The sequence below is a fragment of the Balearica regulorum genome, chromosome 5, assembly GCF_011004875.1.
Source record: "Balearica regulorum gibbericeps isolate bBalReg1 chromosome 5, bBalReg1.pri, whole genome shotgun sequence".
Taxonomy (NCBI): Eukaryota; Metazoa; Chordata; class Aves; order Gruiformes; family Gruidae; genus Balearica; species Balearica regulorum.
Genome location: NC_046188.1, coordinates 27862014 through 27885224, shown reverse-complemented (window position 1 = coordinate 27885224; position 23211 = coordinate 27862014). Strand labels below are relative to the sequence as shown.

Below are 23211 nucleotides of genomic sequence, written 5' to 3'. Positions count from 1 at the left end.
GGGCCGCCCCCGGGGGCGGGCTCGGGGGAGCGATGGGCTGCGGCGCCCTGCCCAGCCCAGCCCTGCCCACGTTGCCCTGAGGTTGAAATGCAGAAGTCAAGGCTCTCTCGTCGGGAAGCAGATTTCCTTGTAGCCCTTTTTCCCTCACGCCCCTGCTGCCTCCTCGGTGGAGATCAGAGAGCCTCGGGGGCTAGTGCAGCCGGGAGCGCAGGAGGCTGGGAGCCTGTCTCTGGGCGTAGGTCTCCGTTTGGGATTTAGGGCAGCCCCAGAGGTGTCCCGCTCAGAGGAATGGGTAAGTGGCTGGGAGCTGCAGGAGGGTTCAAGTGCTGTCAAGAGAGGGGGAGCACCCGTGCGCCGTCATGTGCCGCCGCCGCAGCTCCCTTATTGACTTTGTTCGTGTTCCTACAAGTTGTAAGAACACGTTAAAGGTCAGGAGCAGGGAAGAGAGAAAGCTAATGACTGCTCGGTTTATTATTAATGTTACTGGGCGAGTGCGAGGCAGGATCCCAGCCGAGTGGATGGCTGGAGCCTGTGGCACGTTGTATATTATTCCTGACACCGATCTTAGCAGTTAACATTTTAGCACGTTTGTTTTACAGCCTGGTGTAATTGTGCTGTTAAGCGAGAGGCGCTAACAGCACCAGAAACGGTCTTTAAAAAGTTACTCGCGACTCAGAAGCACCGCGTTGCCCTTGCCTCTCCCAAGATGTAAAAGAATTTCCTCAACTACTTTTCCTTCCTCCCCCTCCCCCACGTCTTCGAAAATGTTTTTCTTTTCTCTTCTTTTTCTCTTCTTCGTGTTCCTTTTTCCTGTGGCAATAAAGCTGACTTGTCTGTTGGGGCGATCTCGTTTTTCATCTCTGGAGTGTGCTTTTTCGGAATATGCTCGATGCACAATCCGGAGAGCTCCGACATTTGGTGCCACAGGTTTTCTTTCTCTTTTTCTTTAATTTTCTTTATTTCTTCTCTTTATTCCCTCTCTTGTGTCTCCTTCCCCCCCCCCCCCCCCCGCCCCTCCAATTTTGGGGACATCCCGCTATTATACAGAAGTGTGCGTGAAGTGACCGGGGGGGTCCCTGCGCTGTGACATCTGCCTTGTGATGAGGAGCAGTTCAGACGCCCCCTTCCGAGCCATTCGCCGTGTCCGACGGGTGTGTTTGTGTGTTTGCTTGCAGAACCTGCCTTCGGGGAAGTGAACCAGCTCGGGGGGGTGTTTGTCAACGGGAGACCCCTGCCCAATGCCATCAGGCTGCGGATTGTGGAACTGGCGCAACTGGGTATCAGGCCGTGTGACATCAGCCGGCAGCTCCGCGTTTCCCACGGCTGTGTCAGCAAAATCCTGGCTCGCTACAACGAGACCGGCTCCATCCTACCGGGGGCTATCGGAGGCAGCAAGCCTCGGGTCACCACCCCCACGGTGGTAAAACATATCCGGACCTACAAACAAAGGGATCCGGGCATCTTCGCCTGGGAGATCCGGGATCGCCTGCTGGCCGATGGCGTGTGCGACAAGTACAACGTGCCGTCGGTCAGCTCCATCAGCCGCATCCTCCGGAACAAAATCGGGAACCTGTCTCAGCAGAGTCACTACGAGTCCTACAAGCAGCACCAGCCGCCCCCACAGCCTGCTCTGCCCTACAACCACATCTACTCCTACCCCAGCCCCATCGCTGCTGCAGGAGCCAAGGTGCCCACCCCTCCCGGGGTGCCGGCGATCCCCAGCACCATGGCCATGCCCAGGACGTGGCCGTCTTCCCACTCGGTGACGGACATCCTGGGGATCCGGTCCATCACAGACCAAGGTGAGGAGGGGGGAGCCGGGGCCGCAGCGGCAGCCAGGCAGGGCCGGAGCGTTCGGTCCCCTGCTCCTGGGCTCCTTCCTCTCCGAGGGTCGGAAGGCGGTTTCGTGGTTTGCCTCGGGAAATCTCTCGCGTTTTCCCAGCCCGAGCCGGGCGCTGAGCTTACCGGAGGATGTGCCTCGGGACGCGGGCATGTCGGAGGTCCCGGGAAGGGCTGCAGGCGGACCAGCAAACCGTACAATATCGCTGCCGTTGTGACCCGAGAAGTGGTGGCGACCTCGGCCAGGGGGAGCGGCCCGGGCTGCGGCGGCCCCGGGGTCTGCTCAGCCCCGGCCCGGCCCGCCCCCACGGCGGTCCCGATCCCGGTCCCGGTTCCGGTCCCGGCCGGGGCTCGCTGCCGCCCTCCAAGTCGCAGGCGCCGCCTTGGCGTTACCGAGAAGTCCATTTTGTCTAGTTTTCGCAATCAGGCCAAATTTGCTCCGGCAGGAAGTTCAAATGTCACCTAATTGCTTTCATTCTGATGCTGTATTTTCCTCCGAAGCGGTGGTCCAGGAAAACCAAACCCCCAAGATTTGCTTCTTTTATCCCTTCCACCTTCTTTCTGTTTCTCCGTCTGGAAACTGCGTCGCGTCTCCCAGCCGCTCGCTACGCTTTGCCGCAAAGAAAGGGACATTTTTTCCATTTCGGTCTCTGCCAGTGAACTAACAGTGAATGTGGTTAAAACAACAGTCTAAAATAACCTTCGCCTACAGCGATCTCTGTGCCCCACTCTTCCCTCCCAATTAGCGGGGGCGGGGGGGGGGGGGGAAGGCTGTGATTTCTGTTTTCATTGCGTTTTCAACGGCAACAATCCGGTTTCAGCAGCAATTCAAATGCAAGTTCATCCTGTAGGCATTGCAGAATAATTTTATTTTTCTTTTTCTCAAAAAGGTGCTATTTTTCCAAGCAATACGCAGGCACACATAAGCATGTTTTATTTGTATTCATACATACAAACCCGTAAGTTTTTGTCCTTCTTTGCCCTTTACTTCACGATACAAACTTTATCCTCAGACCGCACTGGCACAAACAAACGTGTTTCTGAATCGACTTTAACAAATACAAGTCTGGCAATCTCTGCTCTGTGCTAGGGAGAGGTAGTGTTGGCAATGAACGTTAAAAAGAATGAGAACATTACAATCACATAAGAAATGGAGGGGTTTTTTTTCAGTGAGTTCTTCTTTTATTAACACCACATTGGCAGGCAGGCCTCTGACGGTACTGCCCGGTGCCTCGGTTATCTGCCCCGTCTCCCTCAGACCTCGGAGCTGCACGCATCTCTCTGCAGTGTAAAATCTTCCCCCCTCCCCTTCCCATCAGAGAGCCGGGGCTGCTGAGCGGCCGATGCCCCAGATGGGGGCTGCTCGCCCTTGATTTATAGGATAAACTGACCTTGCTGACACGGAAAGGAAGCCCCTATTCATGGGAAAGTGTGAGATCAGCAGAAAAGGGCGCTCACCGAGAGAGCTCAATTTCTTAAGACAACTTCAGATTTGTGCCTTTCCCCAGCCTCGGTGAGGGGCCGAGCGAGGCGGTGTCGCGGGGAAGCCCGCTCCCACGGCGGCTCCGGCGGGCCCGCACGCCACGATGCGGCCGGGCAGGGGGCTCGGGGGAGCCATCCTCCCCCCAGGCTCCCCGGCGGAGGCCCGGGGAATTTGCCCGCCTGCAAAACAGCCCGGTATTCCCATGCCGCGACTGATGCGCCTGTAAAGGACGGGACTTTCATTTTTTTTTTTTCCCTTTTTCTTCTCTTCCTCCTTTTTTTCTTGTCTTTTCCTTTTATTTTTGAATTTCTCTTTGTGTTTTGTTTTCTTGGTTTTTGTTTGTCCCAAACTTGTTTGGAGCCTGGTTCATCTGCAGCCATGTCAGGGTTATTTCTAACAAGGGTTGTCGTTTGTCTTGGGCCCGCCACACACACACGAGGCGATTCCCGTAAATACCCCTTAGGAGATCCCGGGGGACAATTTCTGGGGAGTGGGGGTCGGGGGCGACTCCGTCCCTCCAGTGCAGAGAACGCGGGGACGAGTGACTCGGCCAGCTCCGGGCTCGGCTGGCGATCGGTGCCGTCAGCTGCACGGAGGGAACCGACTCCCTTCTCCCTTCTCCCTTCTCCCCCTCACCAGGGGCTCCCGGGAGGCTTAGCGAGGTGTTGCGGGCGAGGGACAGGCTTCCCCTTAGCTCCCCTCACCGACTGACTCCCCTGGGGAGGGGGAGACCTCTCCGGCCCGGAGCCAAGTGCTCCGCATCCCGATCCCTGCCTCTAACCCTCCGTTCCCCCGTGTTTCACAGCAGTGAGCGACAGCTCGCCGTACCCCAGCCCCAAGGTGGAGGAGTGGAGCAGCCTGGGCCGAAACAGCTTCCCCCCCCCGGCCCAGCACGCCGTGAATGGGCTGGAGAAGAGCTCCCTGGAGCAGGAGGCCAAGTACAGCCAGGTAAAGAGGGAGGGGGGCGGAGGGCGGTGATGCACAAGGCCCCCTGAGCTCGGCCGCGGGCTTGTGGCCCTTGCTCGGGGCCGCCGCTCTCGGTTTGGAGCCGGTGCCGGCCTTCCCTCGGTTTTGGTTTGCAAACGAGTCCGCCAAGACAGGCGACATCGGGAAAGAGCCTGGCTCCCTCCTCCGCTCCTCTCTCCGCTCCCTCCCTCGGCACAGGCGCCGCAGCCCCTCGGCAGCCCCCCGGCAGCCCCCAGCCCGCCTTTCTCCTAGCCGAGAGGCTCCGGGCGGGCGGAGGGCAGGCAGCGCCCGCATCCCGGCCGCCCCGGGCCCCCGGCGCTGCCCCCCGCCGCCGCGGCACAGCCCGCCCAGCAGACACCCGAGAATCGCCGCGTACCGGCCCCCGCCGGCTGCCCGCCCGCCGACCGGACCCCGCCGCGCCGCCCACCGGGGCTGCACCCCCGGCCCGGCCCCGAGCCCCCGCCTCAGGCCGTGCCGTGCAGTGCCGGGCCGTGTGAGCGGGCATGTCCCGCCGCCGCCCTTAAAGCCGCGTTTTACCCTGTAAGCAGCGTGCTCTGTAGGCAGGGGAATAATTTGAAAATGAGGTGTAATTGCTTCCTACATTAAGCATTTTTAAACGCTTAAGTAGACGGCGAATTTCCTACGTTTTAATTACAACACAATATAACTGTTACTTAATAAATCTCTGTCTAAATCTCTGTACTTGCTAATCAAATCCCATGCCAGGGGAAAAGCTATAAAAGGCTTAACTGTTACTAGCTGGGAAAGCACAGGTTTTGAAAACTTTTTTTTCCGTGCGATGGAAACATTTCAAAACATATCACAGGTTTCTCAGATACACTGACTTCCCTGCCCTTCATTTGTTATTGCTTGTAACGAAGCCGAGGTAAAACCGCGATCTCTGTTTAGTGTGTTCCCATTCAAAGACAGAGGTTTTGGACATATTTTTCCAGTTCTGTGTCTGGTTTTGGATTCCATGTCGAGGAGACTTTTGTAGCTCATATTTGGTGCTGAGTCAGAGCCTTTCAAATTCAAGATGTGGAGCGCAAACTGTGGGAACGCTTGCAAGGAGGTGAATGAGGCAGAGCGGGAAATATCGTAGGCCCCAAAGGTGAACAACCATTTTATTCCATATATTGCCTGACAAACAATATACCGCCCTTAATGCTGTCCTATTTGTTATGTATTACATTTATCTATTATGCCATTATTATTCTGTTAATTTCATATCACAGATAATACACACTGTAGCGTAGTCATGACTGTACGGTTAACGATAGAACTAGAGTTAGATTTAGAGTTAATATTCATCCTTCCACAATTTTCTTTAAAAACAAAACAAATAAACTGTTAGCAGTCTTACTAAAAATGATGGAAATAGCTTGTCATTATTCTGTTAAGAACAGCCGTACTGCGGCTGCGTTGTCTTAGGTTCCAGGCTGGGCCTTCTGCACACGATTCTGCTGAAATAGTCACAGGATCCGGCTCATAGGCTATAAATTATTGCCTCTTTTGGAATCTCATTTACCTCAACGGATGTGTTGAGGAACAATGTTATGTAAATCGGGTTATTTTCAGTGCTGGTGTTGGAAACTATTTTTTATCTTTTTTTCACTCTTTCAATATTTATGCTTTCATCTGCATAGTATATCACTGTTCTACTGTCAATACCAGTTTTACTTTAAAGTTTTGTTCAACCTGAAAGATCACCTGATAAATGTAATTTAAACATATTCGCTATCTAAACATGGAGCAAATTGCTATTAATAAAATTGAATTAATTTATCAAAATACATTGTCCAGAGAGTTTAAAAGGGCAGAAAAGCTGAAAAGTATTTATCCAAAAGGTTATTCTCAGAACCCTGCTCACTAAAAGAAGACACAGAGGAGATTTTTCCCCCTTCCCCGAAGTAATATGGGTAAATAGAATTTGATGTTGGGAAGTTCTAACATATATAGATCAGTCTATTCACGTAGTATTCAGACTTGCTTACCAGAGAATTCATTCACATGTACATTAGTTGCTTTGTCTATCACAAATTTACTACCTTTCTAATTTAGAATGTATTCAGAGAAAATTCATGTCAAATAACGGTGTGAAAATGTGGTATTTTGCAGTTTTTGCAACATTCTTTTTGCCAAAAGATTTATTCCAACTAGATGCAAAGTGAAATTTATGAACCGACTTACTTACTAGTTGTCCGTTTGCTGAAGCGCAGTGAGTCTGGAGTGATGGTCTGTGACAGGAAAGTCTCACCCAGAGGCTCCGATGTTCTTAGATCTTTACGTAGTCTCTTGCAACGTGTGATGCTTTGGGTGTAAATAGATGAGCAGGGCACAGGAGAGAACATTGGTTCATTTGTACGGATCTAGCACAGGGGTATCTGGAATGGTGGAAAATAGGGAAGCCACAGCCATAATTTACGTGCCAGAAGGACTACAGTGAAATAGGCTCTGTCTCTGGGCTTCAGGGTAAATGCTGTTTTCCTCATCTCCTTTGGGCAAAGCTCATTACAAAAGCCGGGTGTTGAGAAGGCAGACAGCGGATTTCCCCCAGAGAAGAGAAGTGACTGTTCTGTAATATTCCAGTTTTACGTATTACCAAAGTCAGCGGTGCCTACAAGAGGAGTAGAGCAGCAGGGAATCAAGCGCGCGTGTTTTACTTAGGCTTTCCAATTACACAACAGGAGCAGAGGGAATGTGCTCTGAAACACAGTAACAAAGGATTTTCTGCGAGCAGTAGGGAATTCTGCTGTTTCCAACAAATACCAGCTATACATTTTAAGCATCAGCAACATTCAAGGTTCACCTGTCCACAGCTTGCAAACAGCTCCATAGCTACTAGGCGAGTGAAGGACTTGTTCCCCCAGCCTTAGTCATGGACGATAATATTTTCCTTCTCAAGAAATCCCCTGGAAACTCCCTCTGCATGAGAAAGACTAGAAAAATTGAGCCCAAAGAACAAGGCCTTCTGTACTTTTAACATCTATTTATTTGATCCCTCCTTTTAGATGATACCAATTTGTTTTAACACATGGGATCCTGTAGGCTTTTTTCAGGTGAAATTCTTATTGACCTCCCAGACTTGTCAGCCAAGGCTGATCTCTTTGATGGGTTCGACCTGCTGCTTTTCACCCCTTGCCCTGCACATCAGTGGGAATTCGGCCTGGGAAAGGACTCCATGAAAGAGGCAGGAAGACTTCACGTTTTTGCCTCAGCAATACACAGTCACGTTCGTTTAACACGAAACTGAACCTCTGCGTGTAGAACATTTTTCACTTTAAGTAGTATGAATTTCCTGGTGTCTTTGGGGCCTTTGTTGGTGATGTTGTTCGGTATTTGGGTTTGGGGAGTTGAAAGCTTTGCCTGGCAGACTGCGATTCTGTACCAAACGTTCCCCAGGAAATCACAGAGCTACCTTGTCAAGTTTCTGTTCATTTTAATTACCTGATGTCCCAAGTTGTTGTTTATACGTAAGCAATTGCATTATATTTTCCCAGTGCATCATATTCACAAATTTGCTGTACAGCTTTGCAAACAAAGTGACTGTGAATCAGAGAAACTGAAAAGGAAAATAGATTTTTTTTTTTGAAAGCTTGACAGTTTTGGGTCATACACATTTCATACAGAGTTCAGTTACATTGCAGTATTGAGACCAGGAGGCACATTCAACATGGTGTTGTGGGGATGACTTCTATAGTTAATTATATTATTAAAAAAAGCTGAAATCAGTGAAATACAAACCCATTTGTACCGTGCATTTGAAATGAAAACATTTAATAAATACGTATCATATTTAAAATGCAGTTTTCAGACATCTGATGCTGTGACTTTCTGGACTAACGTCATGGATGTGCAAACTGAAAAAATTGTGGTCTGTATTTACATATGTATGAAAACACAGACAATCTCACATATGTCTGTATGATTTGTTGAGAGGCAAACAGCTTTGGAAATATTTTTTTTCAGAATTATTTGCTGTGTGCATTGCAGGAAGCAGATGTGCACATTGCCAAAGGGAGCTGATACTCGTTAATGGGAAAAAGCTTGTAACTGGGGGTCTAAGAGCAAGTGGTTGTTGCAAGCTTGCTCCTGGAAAGGGTATGCTATTTGGAGTTGCTGGCATCACTCCTCCTAATTCAGAGAGCCTTGTGAACATGGTTTGAGGGAAGTCCTCCTCTGACATATTGGGCAGACCCCAAAGTAGCACCCGCTTCACCTCTGTCTCAGCTGAACTTCATCATCTGTTAGTGGCTTGAGTTTTCGGCTTTGCTGGGACAGCCCTCCCTGTCCTTTGGTTGCATTTGCGTTAGGGGTCATGAGCTCCATGTGCTTACAGCACAGAAAAGAAAGGCTCCATTTTAGGGCAAGTGATTGCAAATAATTGTGGGTGCAATTCTGGACAATTCTTTGCACAGAAAATGTAGGCAATGTAAATATTTAGTTCCTAATCTTTGTAGATGAACAATGAACTGTATGTGTGGTGGCCAAAGCATCTGTATTTGGTTTTATCTGCAGTGCTTAGAACCCACAACATACAATAACTTCTTTGGGAATAAGATGAAAATGTAACCTTAATTTTTATGGCCAATTACATGGCCCTCCTACACAGATTATTTATTGAAAGAATTAATTAGCAGATTACTTACTTGGCATCTTAATATTCTAACTCAGTATTCAGGCAGTTGGATTCCTGCTATGAGTCTGTGCAAAATCCATCAGTGATAAAGGCCCGGACCTCCGGCTCCTCACTCATACTTGGGGTGGGGGGAAGGTGTTGAGGAGAGGTGCTTATTTGCTTTCTTGCTGTAGTACCTAGCAGAATTGCTAGCAGAGTTCCTGTCTGGTGCAAGGGTTCAGACCTTGGCTTGCAGACTGTCTGGTTCTGTGTCACTCTCGTTAGGATCTCCAGACCAGTGCCTGTTATTAAAATAGTGTCACTAAGATGGCTTGCTCGAGGTCTAGGCATCCATGTCATTGCATGTTGTGGGTGAGGGGCATGAGCTGATCCCACTACATGCACCCGATTCCTTCCCAGGTGATCTGGATGGCACCCCATTCGAACCCCATTTGTGAGACCTGCCTCTTACTGGCCACCTGCTTCCACGGCCAAAACACAGTGCCCTGCCCACCAACCCACATGGCTTCAGGGCACTCCACCCGGAGGAAACTAATAAAGAAAGTCAGAGAGGTGAGTGAATGGTATAATGACACTCGAACTGCACTCTGAGCACCCTCTGCTCAAAGAGCCCCAGCTGGCCAGGAGCTCCACCATGACAGACAGGGCCAGGACTGAAAAGGGAGAGTGATGGGAGATACCTATCACAGCCAAGGAGCAGAGTGCCAGGGCAAGGGTAGGACTTGATCTGTTCAGTCTTCTGGTGCTTGCAGTACAGTGGGAAGTAGATAAAGACTGTATGGCGTGTTTGAATTTGTCTGTTGTGGCAATTCATCGGCTCTTAGGAATTGCCTACATACCTAGTCATAATGACCACGGGCATTCAGTAATCGATGGGCTGTGATTTCACCCTCCTTAACTTACTAGCTTTCCATTAATTGCTTCTGTAGCATCAGAGATTTGTGAGACAAGGGCACTGCTGTTTTGGCTCTCCCTGAAGAGGACAAAGTGGGGACTTTACCCGTTTGACCCCATATTTGCCCAGCTTCTAGCCATCAAAAATCCCTGTAGTGTCTCTGTGTCCGTATGTCTCCTTCTTCCAACCTCAGTTTCATTTAAATAACACCATATTGAAATTACAATAATTAAGTATATCAAGAAGGCATTTTTCATGGAAACTATTGGTAATACATTATAGTTTTAACTATCAGCATAGAAAGAACAAATGTTTATTTCTTTCAGTGTATTTGCTTGTTTAATGTCCATGTGTGCCCTGCCCAACTCTAGATTTTGCCAAAATACCAAGGGGGAAATTGTTATGCAAATCTGTTCTAAAACTATGGGAATCTGTTGTTAGTTCCTACTCAAGGGAGTTGGCTTATATGGCATGATTTTTTTTCCCTGAGCTTTCCTTTTGTCCTTGTAAGCACAGTATATCTAAGTATATTGGTATGTCTAAGGGTGACTCAAGTGGTGTCTTTGTCATCAAAATCAAGCTTTGTGCTCAGAGCAAATGAAATTGCTTTTCATTCCACTTTAAGCAGCCTGGTTGTGACATTTGTTAAATAATGGAATATAACCCAAGACCCAGCACCTTCACTGGGAAGGCAGTGACTGCCATTTATATCATCCTTCCTAAACTGGAGTTTGAATGGAAAGCAACCATTCCGTGAACGTACAGACCTTGCGCAACAATCCACGTTTGGGAGACATTTTAAGTGAACATATTAGTGTGTGACGTGTGGTAGATCTCACTTCACTGTGAAAACCATCTAAACCCATCCCTCTCGTGAAGAGGCGTTGGAAACACTTGCTCCCCCCTTTTCCCTCAGAGTGCGCTTAGGGTTTACACAACCTCCACCTTGTCTCCATTGTCACTTTTTCTCCTACGTCCCTTTTCCTCTGCTGTTTTTGTAGTGGATTCCTCAGTCTCTGAGAAAGAAGGGTTTTTTTTTTTTTGCTTTTGTTTCTGCTGTAGTTTGTTTTGGAAAAGGCATAAAATGCCCCTGGCTCCTTTAGGAAAGGATCGGCGATGGTGTGTAAATTCAAGTTATTATTTCCAAAAGTGGGGTTTTATTTCCCTGAAGAGGCTGAGATTTAAAATTTGATAAGAAAACATAATTAAGAGTGATCTTGATGCATGTCGCAACTATAGTTAAAACACTCAATTGATATTATCTGATTTCTGTGTTATTCAGTGCAGCTGGGGATGCCTATAAGTAAAGGAAACAACTTTAAGTTAATAAAAAAGCACATTAAACACGGGGAATGGGATCTGCTCGTTATTAAGGGAATGAACATTATTTTAGAAGGAAGTAGTGTGATTTTCTCATGCAGTACATTGCAATGCATTGAATTTAGTAACAGGAGAAATAATTGTAAAGAAAATGGCATCTTTGTAAGAGACATAGTATAGGACTGGGTAACTAATTACGTTTGGAATCTTAAAGCACTCAAGCATGCAAATAACTCTGGTTTAATTGTGACTTCAACTAGAATACCAGCATTGCTTCGTACGACTTACCGTGAAAGAGAAACACTGTAATTCCCCATTCTTGAAAGGTCTCTTCCCATTTTTCGAAGCTCAGTCTTCTGGGAATCAACTCAGCTCAGCTGAGCAACAGACTGACTGTTGCCCATGTGTTATTTTAAAAGCTGCTCAATTCCAAAGTATCACTGCTGTCCAGTCTTTCTTGAAAAGTCTTTCTTGAAAATAAAGGCATATGTTTCAAAGTAATATCCTACCTACAATATGTTCCCCCATTCTGTTCAAGGTTTTTTGGATGTCAAAATTATTTAATGACAGTGTCCTCACTTTCCAGAATCTGTTCTATTCTCTTTTGCCTGCAGTGAAATTAACAGAAAATGGAAGGGGAATATGTTCAGTAAAAGAAGTTCATTAATCTAAGAATATGGATATATGGTCTGATATGAACTATGAAAAGATTTTTGCAAGAAATTTTTCCAGCATTATAAACAGACAGCAAACACTGTTTTGCAGGGTCATCTCTGACTCGCTTATTCACATATGTCTTGCCATTTTAGCAATTTTATTACGTTTTTCTTAGACAGATTTTAACTAAAAAGTGTTATCATAAACTGGAGAAATTTACGCAGTGCTCACTTTTGTAATCCTTGTGTTTTAGGTAACTCTGACTTACCTGTGTAGGCACATTAATTTTAGTGGGAGACTGATCTGAATGAGTGTTTGTAGGATCATGTCATTTTTCCCGTTGATGCTGTAGCACTAAATAGCAGTTTCAGAATTTAGCTCTAATTTAGTTAACTACAATTTCTACCAAAATATTATTTAAGGTTATTAATTTAAAAGCCTTAAAAGAAACATAGGTGTCTTACATCTCTAGGTAATGCCATTTTCCTAAATGAGATTTCCATTACAGGCCTGCTGATGTTTTACTTGGAAAATTTGTTTACCCTTCCCTTGGGATCCCATGTGTTGGTTTGATTTATAAATCATATTTAACCTCCAATTAAAAAGAGAGATTTAGCATGTTTGCTTCCTTTATGTTTGCAGTTTGTGTTTGATTGCTCCTAGTCTTGTTGCCATAACCTTTTTGTCTGATTATGTGCACGCCACTAAGTACATGAGATATCCTCTGGGTTTTTAAGGTAATTTGCTCTTCTGATTGAAGGACTAGATATTCAGCTCTGCTCCCTGCTATGCTTTTCCCTTGCTATGGAAAAAATGACTTCTCCAGTAGCTACTTTGTGACTGTGTTTTCAGGACATTCAGAAAAGATTCAGCGTTTCCAGAAATTGTTTTAAGTCTTTCATTTTGAAAAATGAGCAGGGAGAGGGTGTCTGTCTGCGGAGCTACGGTAGCGTCCCTGCAGCTACAGCTACTGCCAGCTCTCCACTTCGCTGGGGAGCTGCTGCTCTCAGTAAGACGGTTGTGATACCTCTGCAGATTTGTTTCGTTTGCTCTCGGGGAAAGGCTCCGCACTGAAGGATCAAGGCAACGTGCTGAGCTTGCTGATCCAAGGTCAGGAAGGATTCGTTCCATCCAAGTCAGTGTTAGAATTGAGAAATACAAATGAAACGGCAACCTTATTCACCAGAGGTGTGTTCCCCAAGTCTTGACACAGGCTGAACTCCTGCCGATTCCAGCAGGGGAGTTTTGGCTGAGTCACTGTCCAAGCTCATTAGGGCCAGTGAATTAGCTAACTCGAGCTTGATGCCTCTGTTGTTTCACCAGAAACATTTTTTTTTTGTTTTTTTAATAGACATTTAGAATACTTCTACAAAACATACACTCTTAGTTTATGGAATAAATTATTTAATAAAATATTGTAACAATTACATTACAATGGGCAAGTGATTCAAACAATTGGACATAACTTTAAAATAAGAAGAATCATTTACATTCTTTTGGACACTTTAGAGTTAGACTATAAAACTGAGGTGGCATCCACCTGTGGCGTCAAATCTGCTCTCGTTTGTATTCATGTAAACCTGAAATGAGATCATTTACATTATTGCTATTAATAATAACTAACAAATGCGGTTCTGTGATTTTGAATGGTATTTCTGAGAAAATTTAGGTGACTGTGGGTAATTTTCTGAAACATTTAGAAGCCACATGGGAATGGATCACAGGGAAAAGGTCTAACTTTGATACTCAGAGAACACATGCCTAGGAAGCAAAAGGCAGAGAAGGAAAAGTAGATAGGGGGATGAAACAAAACAAAATAATATCAATTAATTACAAGATAGAATTTTAATTTATACCCCAGTGTCTGAAAGCGCAATGTAGCTTGTGTGATTTTCTGGTATTAACATGGCCAAGGCGGGGGGGGGGGGGGGGGGAAAGTCAGGTAGTTTGTCTGACGTGGATTGATTGGGAAGTTTGTCCAGAAAGCTGGTGCCCTGTCTCTCCTTACAATGCACGAGAGGAGGCTGAAGCTGTATGACTCATTATACTAGCATAACCTTCATAACAGAAATCAAGGTGTGGGTTATCTCTGGTTTGGAGAGGAACTGTTCTGACTTTTAGGAGTCCAAAGAGCTAATAGAAATTACTTGTTCCAAAGGCAATGCTTCATAAGCTTGGTTCTAGACTTGCTTTTCATCCACTCACCCCATCTGTGCCCCAAATCCCAAACAGACTGAAAACAACAACAACAAAAGTCTTCTCTAGTTAGTCTTGTACCTAAAGTGTCTAAAACTAAAAATTCCCTCAGTTAAAAGTACTGAACCAACTCCTTTACTAGTGAAAATACATGCAGCCCATTTGTTTCAGCAGCATCATTTTTTGTGACCTGAAGAGAGACTTTATGTCCACCTTGGCTTTGAATTCTGGCCTGGATGTTCCTTTCGCTGGCACTGGTGCGTATCAGCAGTAACTTGGCAGAAAGGCACCAGACCCAGCTTGTGATCCTGGCCCAACCAGTGTTGTTTTGCAGATATGTTTCCGAGAACATTTTTATCTGGATGTGCAAATTGCTGGGCGGTCGTGTGTTCTAGGTTTTGAACACCCCTCTAAAATTTGGAAATACTTATGCTGTAAGTTGTTTCAAAACATCGTTAGAAGCAGCAATTCAGAGCAAATATTTCTCTCTGGTCTTTGTAGAAGCTGGACAGTAAGTGCTTTCAAACAGGAACCCTTATCATTTGCACAGCAGAGGTTCTTGTTCAGTTAGAACTACATGTTTGTTTGTTTGATTTAAAAAATTAGATTTCCCTTGAAAAGCAATGGTTTAAATTAAGAAAAAAAAATATTTATAGAACTTAAAAACCAGGTTCAAGAAGCTCTGCACTTAAAACAAGTTCTAAGGGTTTTAAAAATCCATAAACACCATGGGGTTCTTGCACTCCTAATTATGAATGTTTAGATTTTGGTGTTCATTTCCTCTGATTGAAATACTGCAGGATGAATTATTCATCCAGTATATACAGGGTCATGGAACTTAATCCCCTCCATTTATTTTAAGTGAATGTCGTGTTTGTAAAAAGTGCCAGATTGACAGACAAGACTCAACCCTTCTGATAACCTATGCATTGTATCTGAAGCTGTTTAGAAGTAAAAACTCTTGTGGTTAAAATTATTGGGTCAAGTCCTTCACTGATGAAAGTCGGAGATGAAAATCAGGGGTTTTTTTTGAGTAGCATACTTTTAAATCACATAAGGTGAGGTTTTCTCTATCCTCTCAGCTTTAAATTCAGACCAGAGGAAGACTCTGGCTGGTTTGCAGCTATTCCTCAAACCTCCCCTGAAGCAGAGCCATGCTCCGTGCCGGGCCAGTCGTTACCCATCCCCGTGCTGCCTGCTTGGCTGGCTGAAAGCACCTACTGGCATTCACATCATCATGGTTTTGAGTGGTAAAGCTTTGTAGCCCTGCAACTAAAATAAGAATGATTCATTAATTCAGTGAGGCAGCAACAACAGCTTTCCAGCATTGGTGGCCTTTGACAGGTTGCAACTGGTGGTCCCTACACAACTACCTCTATGGCCTGCCCTCAGTAGTTAGGGTGAGATCTTTCTCACATTCAAAATAGTTAGAAACTACAAAAACATCTCAGTTGCAATTTACCTAAAGGGGGGTGGTGGTGGGGTAAAAGGGTTGTTCTGTCTGTTATAAATCAGGGTAGGTATTCTTTTAAATTCAGCTTTTACAAAAGCTAGTGAATCTTTAATCAAGTCCCTTCTGTTTTGTCAGTAACAACCCAAATAGCACTTCCAGTGTAATTCAGTAACAATTATAGTTCAAAGACTTTCATTTCACTTTGTGCTCTAAGACCATACTAAGGAAGGCCACACAATGACAAATACAAGTAGAGGAACATACATATGACTGGATTTAATATTCATCAACAATGCCTGAGTTAATGCGAGCTGTTCAGGACCTCAGATTTGCCCCAGATCACGCGAAGTGATCAGTTTCTGGTTGCTGAGAAACTCCTGGCAGCCTTGCCTGTAAGAGCTGCAGGAGGTGAGGACATGGGCTTGAGCATCGGTGGACCGGCAAAGAGGTGGCTTGTTGGTGCATTGCCTGGCAGAGATCTAGCCTGTGCCCACTAGCACACGATCGGCCTCTGTCCCTTGGCACAGCCCAGGGACCCTACCCGACAGCCTGCATGGACAAGGCCACCCTGTTTCTGGCAGAAGAGAGGAGAGACGTAGGGCTGGGTATTGTGTTGCTCACTCTCAGGGCCAAAAAAATGTCCCTGGTCTGTTTTATTTACATGTACAGAGTCATCAGCTCCAGGGACTTTTTTTTGCCCATGCACAGGATTTGGACATAGCAGGAAGTAATTTCTGGAGGACCAAAAGTTGCCTTTGTCACAGATAGCACTACCCATGCACTCTCGGCCTGTGATGGTGGAGTGGGGACAGGTGCTTGGCAAAGTGATTGCTTCAAACAGTATTGTGCCTTGGCATAATGCAGCACTGTGCACAACTTTGAAGGATGCATTTACAGTCTTATTCTTCCTCGGGTGAGATGTTGTTAGATCCTCTGTCTTTTCTAAAGAGCTCTAAGAGGAAATGACAGTGGTTGGAGAGCATCCTACAGCATGGCAGTCTGTACAGCATATGGGAAGCATTTTCTCTTCTCTGTGGCAAACGAGGCCTCTGGCATTTCCCAGAGCCACACGTGGTAGAGGGGAGCAGTGACAACACAGGAGGCTGGAGGTGCATGCATCTCCTCTGTGGCCTAGGAGGAATCTTTTCAAAAGCACAGCCAAGGGTTCATAGGACATGACCACTCCTAGTGAAGATTCCTACTTAAAATGGGGCTTCCAGGCACATCCTTGAGTTCACTGCCTGGTACCAGCCTGCCTGGCAGTGGGCAAGCCTGGAGGAGCAGGGTGGCCTCGCAAAGTCCAGAAAACCCCTCTTCTGAGCCTCAGGGGCTGGAGGTTTGTGCTACCACAATGGCTGTGAGACTCTTCAGGGACTTGCCCCAGGTCTTTTCTCCTTCCAGCTCCCCTTTGGGATTTCTGTAGTTCTCTCTGCAGGATCCCTTTGGGTTGTGGTTCTTGATGTCCCAGTGCTACAAAATGGCTCTAATGGCTCTACCGCCTCTGTGAAAAGCTTTTTCTTGCTGTTTGTTAGAAAAAACAGGGAGGTGCTCTTTTCTTGTTTCACATTCTTCTGAGAAGCACTTTACGCGCTGGAAGAGGCAGGGAGCTTGGAGAACAGCAGCTTTTTAGGGCCTGTCACACTTTTTGCTTTCCAGTAAATTCAGTGAAATATAGTTTTCCCTGTGATTTAAGAAATGTACTAATTTACAGTGCAATTATTTGAAGGTTTATATTAATTAGCATTGTTGCAAACACTGATATCTAGAGCTGAGGCTACAGCGTAATTCTGAGGCACAGTAGGGGACATGTAATTGGAGTTGAAGGTCAGGTCACATATTTGGATTTTCAAAAGAATAAGGCAAGTTCAGCTTCAACAAAGTGTTTATGGATTTGGAATGACAATTACGTTGCTGCTGCAGCTGTATGTTTTGTACTAATTAATATACCTATTGGAGGCTTGTGGCTGGGATCCTGTCACTGCCTCCTGCTGTTTTAGATTGCTGTACACATTTATATTGACTCCAGCAGGATTACTGCTTGGTTTCCCAGTGGCAATGAGAGGCTAGTCTAGTCAGTGGAACTGTGAGTTACACTTGCAGGAAACTCATGAGCCTGAAACCAGGCCAGTTTATGGAGGTAAATACTGGAAAGGTGCAATCCAGACAGGAATTGAACAAGTGAAATGTTAACATCACGTGAAGTTTTAGCAGAAGCAAAAGTATGTTTCATTTCTTAACTCTGCACTATCGAGGTTATGTCTGGTTCTACCAAGTAATTAAAAATGGCAGATACTACATGATTTGCTGAATTGAAACCTGTTCTTTCGTATTTGGATAGGAAAAGTTTCTGGGAAAAAAAATACCACCCCAAATGCTGAAACATAAACACTACACAAATTGAAACTTAAGCAAGATAAATGATCTTAGTTTGTACCTGTTCTGCTGAAGACACATTTGCAGGGTGTGAAATAAACCACCGAACACTTTTTATTTAAATAAGGAGTCATTCATTGTGAAATCCTACCGTGGCAGACTGAAGGACTCTCCCTTCTCTATTTAAATAGAAACCCTTCTCCCCAGCCTACGGAAGGACCTAGGAAAATAGCTCGCAGGAAAGGACCCAGCCCTGCAATTGTTTTGTGTACAGAAGCTCTATTGAAACCAGGAGAAGCTGTGAGCAAAGAACATTTGCAAGGTTATATCCCAAGTACCTAGAAAACAGATTTTTAAAAGACATCATCAGTAATAATAATACTATAGTTCTGACTCATGCTCTGAGCAAACAGTTACCAAAGAGTTTAAGATGTTCCCACCCCCCCCAGCTGCTTGTTACCTGTCCGCTCCGGGGAGCATTGCTCCGGGATCCGTGCCGGTGCCTGCCCGCTGCAGCTCAGGGCTGAGCCCACCCTCCTTCGGGACTGGGGTAGGTGAGGCGCTGGGATGGGTCCTGCTGCTGGTATGGCCGTGGTGACTGCACACCCAGCTTAAACCGTCACAGCACTACCTGCCCGGGCCTCGCCACAGTGGCCAACACCCCATGCGAAATTTGGGAAAGGTGGGTCAGTATTACAACCCATCTGCTCCAATCCATGGGACTCATTGCCAAGAGGATGAATGTGCTCAGCGAGAGTGAGGGGCCAATCTCATCACAAATAGCTCCAGCGGTAGCTCTCAAGTGGAATGATTAGATGCAACCATGGGCTTAAGGACTCCCTGAACAACAGGTTGCAGGAAGGTGGGGGGTGCATGGGGTTCCTGCCCTGCTCAAGGTGTGTGTTCCCTAAATTTCTGTTGCTGGGACAGGCTGCTGCGAGAGGTGTGTAGGGCTGATGCGGCGTAGCTGGTCTTGAAAGCAAAGCACAAGGGGGGGTCACTGTGGCCCTGAAATCCAGGGGAGCGATCGTGGGTGGCTCTCTGGGTGTCCCAGGGGCATCACTGGCCCTGGTTCTTGTACAAAGTCTCTGAGGGCAGCTTCTTTTCTGGCAGGTTCGCTGTGTCTTACTCTCTTAGAAACGTTTCTCCCTTTCCTTTCAGGCACCCAACGGCCTCCCGGCTGTCAGCAGTTTTGTGTCAGCACCAGCCATGCCTCCCTACGCCACACCAGCCCAAGTGTCACCTTACATGACGTACAGTGCCGCCCCGTCCGGCTACATGGCCAGCCACGGCTGGCAGCATGCTGGAGGCACCCCGCTGTCCCCTCACAGCTGTGACATCCCCACCTCGCTGGCCTTCAAGGGCATGCAGACAGCCAGGGAGGGCAGCCACTCGGTCATGGCCTCTGCTCTCTGATGCAGGAGCCAGTCCAGGACCACCACGAGCCCGCTGGCTGGTCGTCCCCTGAGCCTGGCTCACAGACTGTTCTCTTCGTGCCAACGGCACCTGGCATTTCTCCTCGTGACTTGTCTCCTGTAAGGCTTTTGGGATTGAAAGAGCTGAAGATGACATCAGAAACTGAGAGAAGTGTGGTGTTGCGCTCTTTAAGTAAAGACCTTGCATCTCTCAAAGGGCTCGTGGAGCCTTGTCCCACTCTCTCCTGGTCAAACCACACATATTTATTCTTAATCATCACAGACTTTCTAAATGTGCAATTGTTATTAAGATTTGTGTAAAAAAATCAATAAAGAAAAATCACCACAGAAAATTCTGCTATGCCTCGAATCAGCAAAGGCGGCTAAATGGAGGTGTTTGCTGATTGCCTAGAGAACAACCCTTTCATCGATGAGGTTATACAATCCACCGCTTCTGAGAGATCACTTTTTGGTTATTATTTTGTTGGGTTTTGGTAATCAAATATAGAACCAAGGCAATATGTGGCTCTCAGATTCTTCTGTCATGTCACCATCATCAAGCAGTAGTAATACCTTTGTGTTTTTATCCATTTGTAAATATAGGCTTTTGACACATTTGTTTTCACCTTCCAGTACATTTATTTCTACTTTTTTTTTTTTTTAAGTTAAAAAGTTGACTTTCTAGCTATTTTCTGTGTCTTTGTGTGGTGGGGTGATAGCCTCGGGTGATGAGGTTTAGGTAAGGTTTTTTTTCATCGTGTTTTTGTGCCTACGGTGGAGGCTTCAACATCTCATGAAATACAGTTATTTCTTTAGCAGAAGATGCAAAGGCAGAAATCCAACCAAGTAACTCTCCCCAGCTGTAGCCAGCCTCCCAGATTCATGAAACACCACATCCATGTTCAAGTGTACAAACAGAAATGGGTGGAAAATATCTGAACAAAACTGAAAACTGTAGAGAAAAATGCTATTAGCGAGCAACCTGTGCAGAGATGTTTTCAAAGCCAGGACAGTCAAAAAACCCACTGAGAAACAGAATTGTACCATCATTGTTGGCTCACTTGTGTCCAGCGTTTTCAGCCCCAAGATTATATTGTAATTTTTTTAAGAGGATTTTGTCTTTCATTTCTGCTTTAATGAATGTAAAATAATGGCTCTTGGTAAAGTTCACATTGTTGTTCTGAAGCATTTTTTTCCCTTTTAGGTATACTGGTGGTGGTGCTACAAACACAGATATCATTTAATATTAACAAATCCCTTTCTACATTTCTGTATTCAGTGGCAAGTACTCTGTGCCAGTTATTTTGCTTTAAACTTTAATCCCAAGAGAGCTAACGTTCTGATCTTTGAAAATTTACTTGTTTTCCTTGGGCAATAATAAAGTTCTGACTATTATTCCGGAATGCTTTCCACATGCTGTAGGTATGTTCAGAATATGACCGTGGAGAAAAAAGTAATTAAGCCTGGTGTGACATTTCATATCCTTCATAGAATATTAATATATTGTGTATTTTTTAAAAATGTTGTGCAATAACCTAAATTACACTAGAGATAGTTAAAGCAGAGGAGAATACTTCATTCTTCAAATACTGCTCTATCTGCATATCATATTAAACATTCATTCAGTGGGAAGGTAAAATACAGTCCCCTCTTAAAATACAGTCCTCTTTTTGTGGATTTCCAGCTTTCATCACTGAGAAATTTTCGTAATAATCTAAGTAATCAGTACAAATGTTGCTTACAGTGTATCCACTGAAATACAGATGGACTTAACTGGTTGCTGCCACCTTTGCTTTTTGCATTAAAAATAGTTAAAGGATTTCTTTAAGAAATAGTATTTCTATAAAGAACACAGGTATGGTATTATGCCCCTAAGGAAAGAAAGATCTGATCTCGGATGTGATCCCATATTCTTCAGCCTCAGTACAGCAAAGGCATTCGACAGCTGTTTAGCTTTAACGAGATGCTGAAACCCTTGTTATGCAGTAGAACACTTTTTAAAGAACGTTTCTTTGAAACCACTAAAGGTAACGGGCACACAAGTGCATTTCCACGCAGTCACACTGTTAGTGACGTGACGGACGTTATTCTGCCTCTGTGCAGTTGTAGCTGAAATAAGACGACCCTTAACACCATGAAAAAGAAATCAGTTTAATTCCAGACAAGCTCTTCACTGAAAATAAAATGTAGGGGAAAAAAGATAAGAAAAAGGTCAATAAATGATTAAGTTGGCAACAGGATTTTAGCTTTCAACCTAGTTGTTTTACTGGATTATAGAATTATTGAGTATTGTTACCTGTACAGCATAAACAAGGTACATCAAAGGAAAAAAAAACCCAACGAAACCCAGAAAAAAAAAAAAAGAAGCTTTCCGTAGCACAATTTTCTGAGCTCCAAGAATTCACAAGCCTGTAACAAAGTGTGCCTATGTTAAAAGTTTTCAAAATGTTCCCGAGCAACAAGAGGTAATTTCTGGAATAAAAGTTATCTTTTCAGAGATTCCCACGAGGCATTACTGTGTTTTGGGAGATAGACAGATCCTTAGCTTGTATCAGTTGTTTGCATTATCTTCTTTTCAGCTAAATCAGCATAATTTATAAAGCAAGGACAAGACATGATGTTAATTATTCCTCACGTGGGAATACACCATCATGAGCCGTTTTTGTTTTGTGTTTGTTTAGGTGCAGCTCTGTGCATCTGCCTGCTGTATATAATGCCTTACCCCCGAGTGGAGAGTCAGTGGGGCTGTGCAGAAAGTGTTGCTCAGAGTGAGCAAAGGTACCTGACCTTGGCTCTTGGTGAACTGCCCGTGATGGATTTTTTTGGTGTGAATTTTCGTAACTTTTTTTTTTTTTAAACACAAACCTATGACACAGAATACTCCTTTGCCCAAGGACTTTTTTTCCTGCTTATACTCATGGGTAAACTGAGAAACACAACACATTAGCTTATTAACCACACAACTTTAAGCCACTTTACAATAAACAAAGAAGAAAAAAAGAATTAAAAAATCAAATCAAATCAAATCAAATCAAATAAACAAGGGTCAGCTGCTGCTGGCAGGTACAGGGGTATAAATCCCGAGTGAATCCACTGAGGCGAATGGATTAATTTGGGAAATATGCAGTATATGTGATTGCAGAATTTAAGTTTTTAATCTGAAAAGCCTACACTCCATTCCCAGAGTGTCAAATGTTTTCAAAGAAGTCAGTGAAGCTTAATACTCCCTTCTGTGACAGCCCCACTGTGTTTGCGTGGTCCCGGTGCAGAAGACCTCCAGTGTAAAACTGAATGAAATCCCATATTACACCAGCAGTGATGGGGGATTAGGCTGGCACGTTCATGGGTTTGTTTTCTAAAACAGTGCTGTTTTTTCTGCTTTCTAATGGTTCTTTTTTTACCAAAGATCAGGCTGAGCTATTAACTGAAAAAAAAAAAAATCATGTTGGAAAGGATGTAAAACCGAAGGCTATATATGTATATACAGTATGTTTAAAGCCTTTTATTTTTATATTTTGAATGCTCTAAATTAATAAAAGACTAATTATAAAGCATTTTGCTTTTAATTTTCAAAATTATCTTAGTCGTGTCTTCTCTTTGGCTAAGTACCGATAATGAAATGCAACAACAAGGAACATTTGCCTTAAAATGATAAACTGTAACAGAGCTAATTTTATTGATTTTAGCTATGGAGTAGCATAGGTTTGAGAAGTCACTTGTCAAATTTAGACAAAAGAGACATTTATTGAGCATGTCAGTACAAGCATCCTTGAAAGCGCTGAGAATGCATTTCTATTTTTAGGTTTTTGTTGCTTTTCTAATGCATTAAAATCACTTGTAAGACGAGACTTCACATGTGAACTGTCATTTTCAAGTAACACTCTGGAAAGATATTTCTTTAGGATTGCTGGGACAAAGGTTTGTACCTCCTTAAGAGGAAGAACATTTGAAGTTAACAGTATGAATGTAGTGTGG

General features: G+C 44.9%; 1 protein-coding gene across 5 annotated transcripts; it reads left to right on the top strand.

Moving 5' to 3' along the window:
* The first annotated feature begins 45 nt into the window (after positions 1–45).
* Positions 46–22240, top strand: PAX9 (paired box 9). Of its 5 annotated transcripts, none has more exons than XM_075753959.1 (5): positions 46–292; positions 1176–1802; positions 4131–4270; positions 9327–9479; positions 18983–22240. In XM_075753959.1, exons 1-5 carry the CDS (start codon positions 289–291, stop codon positions 19235–19237), a joined length of 1179 nt encoding a protein of 392 aa, XP_075610074.1. In that variant the 5' UTR covers positions 46–288; the 3' UTR covers positions 19238–22240. The 5 variants fall into 5 exon arrangements, with proteins under 5 accessions (XP_075610074.1, XP_075610073.1, XP_075610076.1 ...); XM_075753958.1 differs by having other exon boundaries at positions 4128–4270; XM_075753961.1 differs by lacking the exon at positions 9327–9479.
* The last annotated feature ends 971 nt before the right edge of the window (positions 22241–23211 follow it).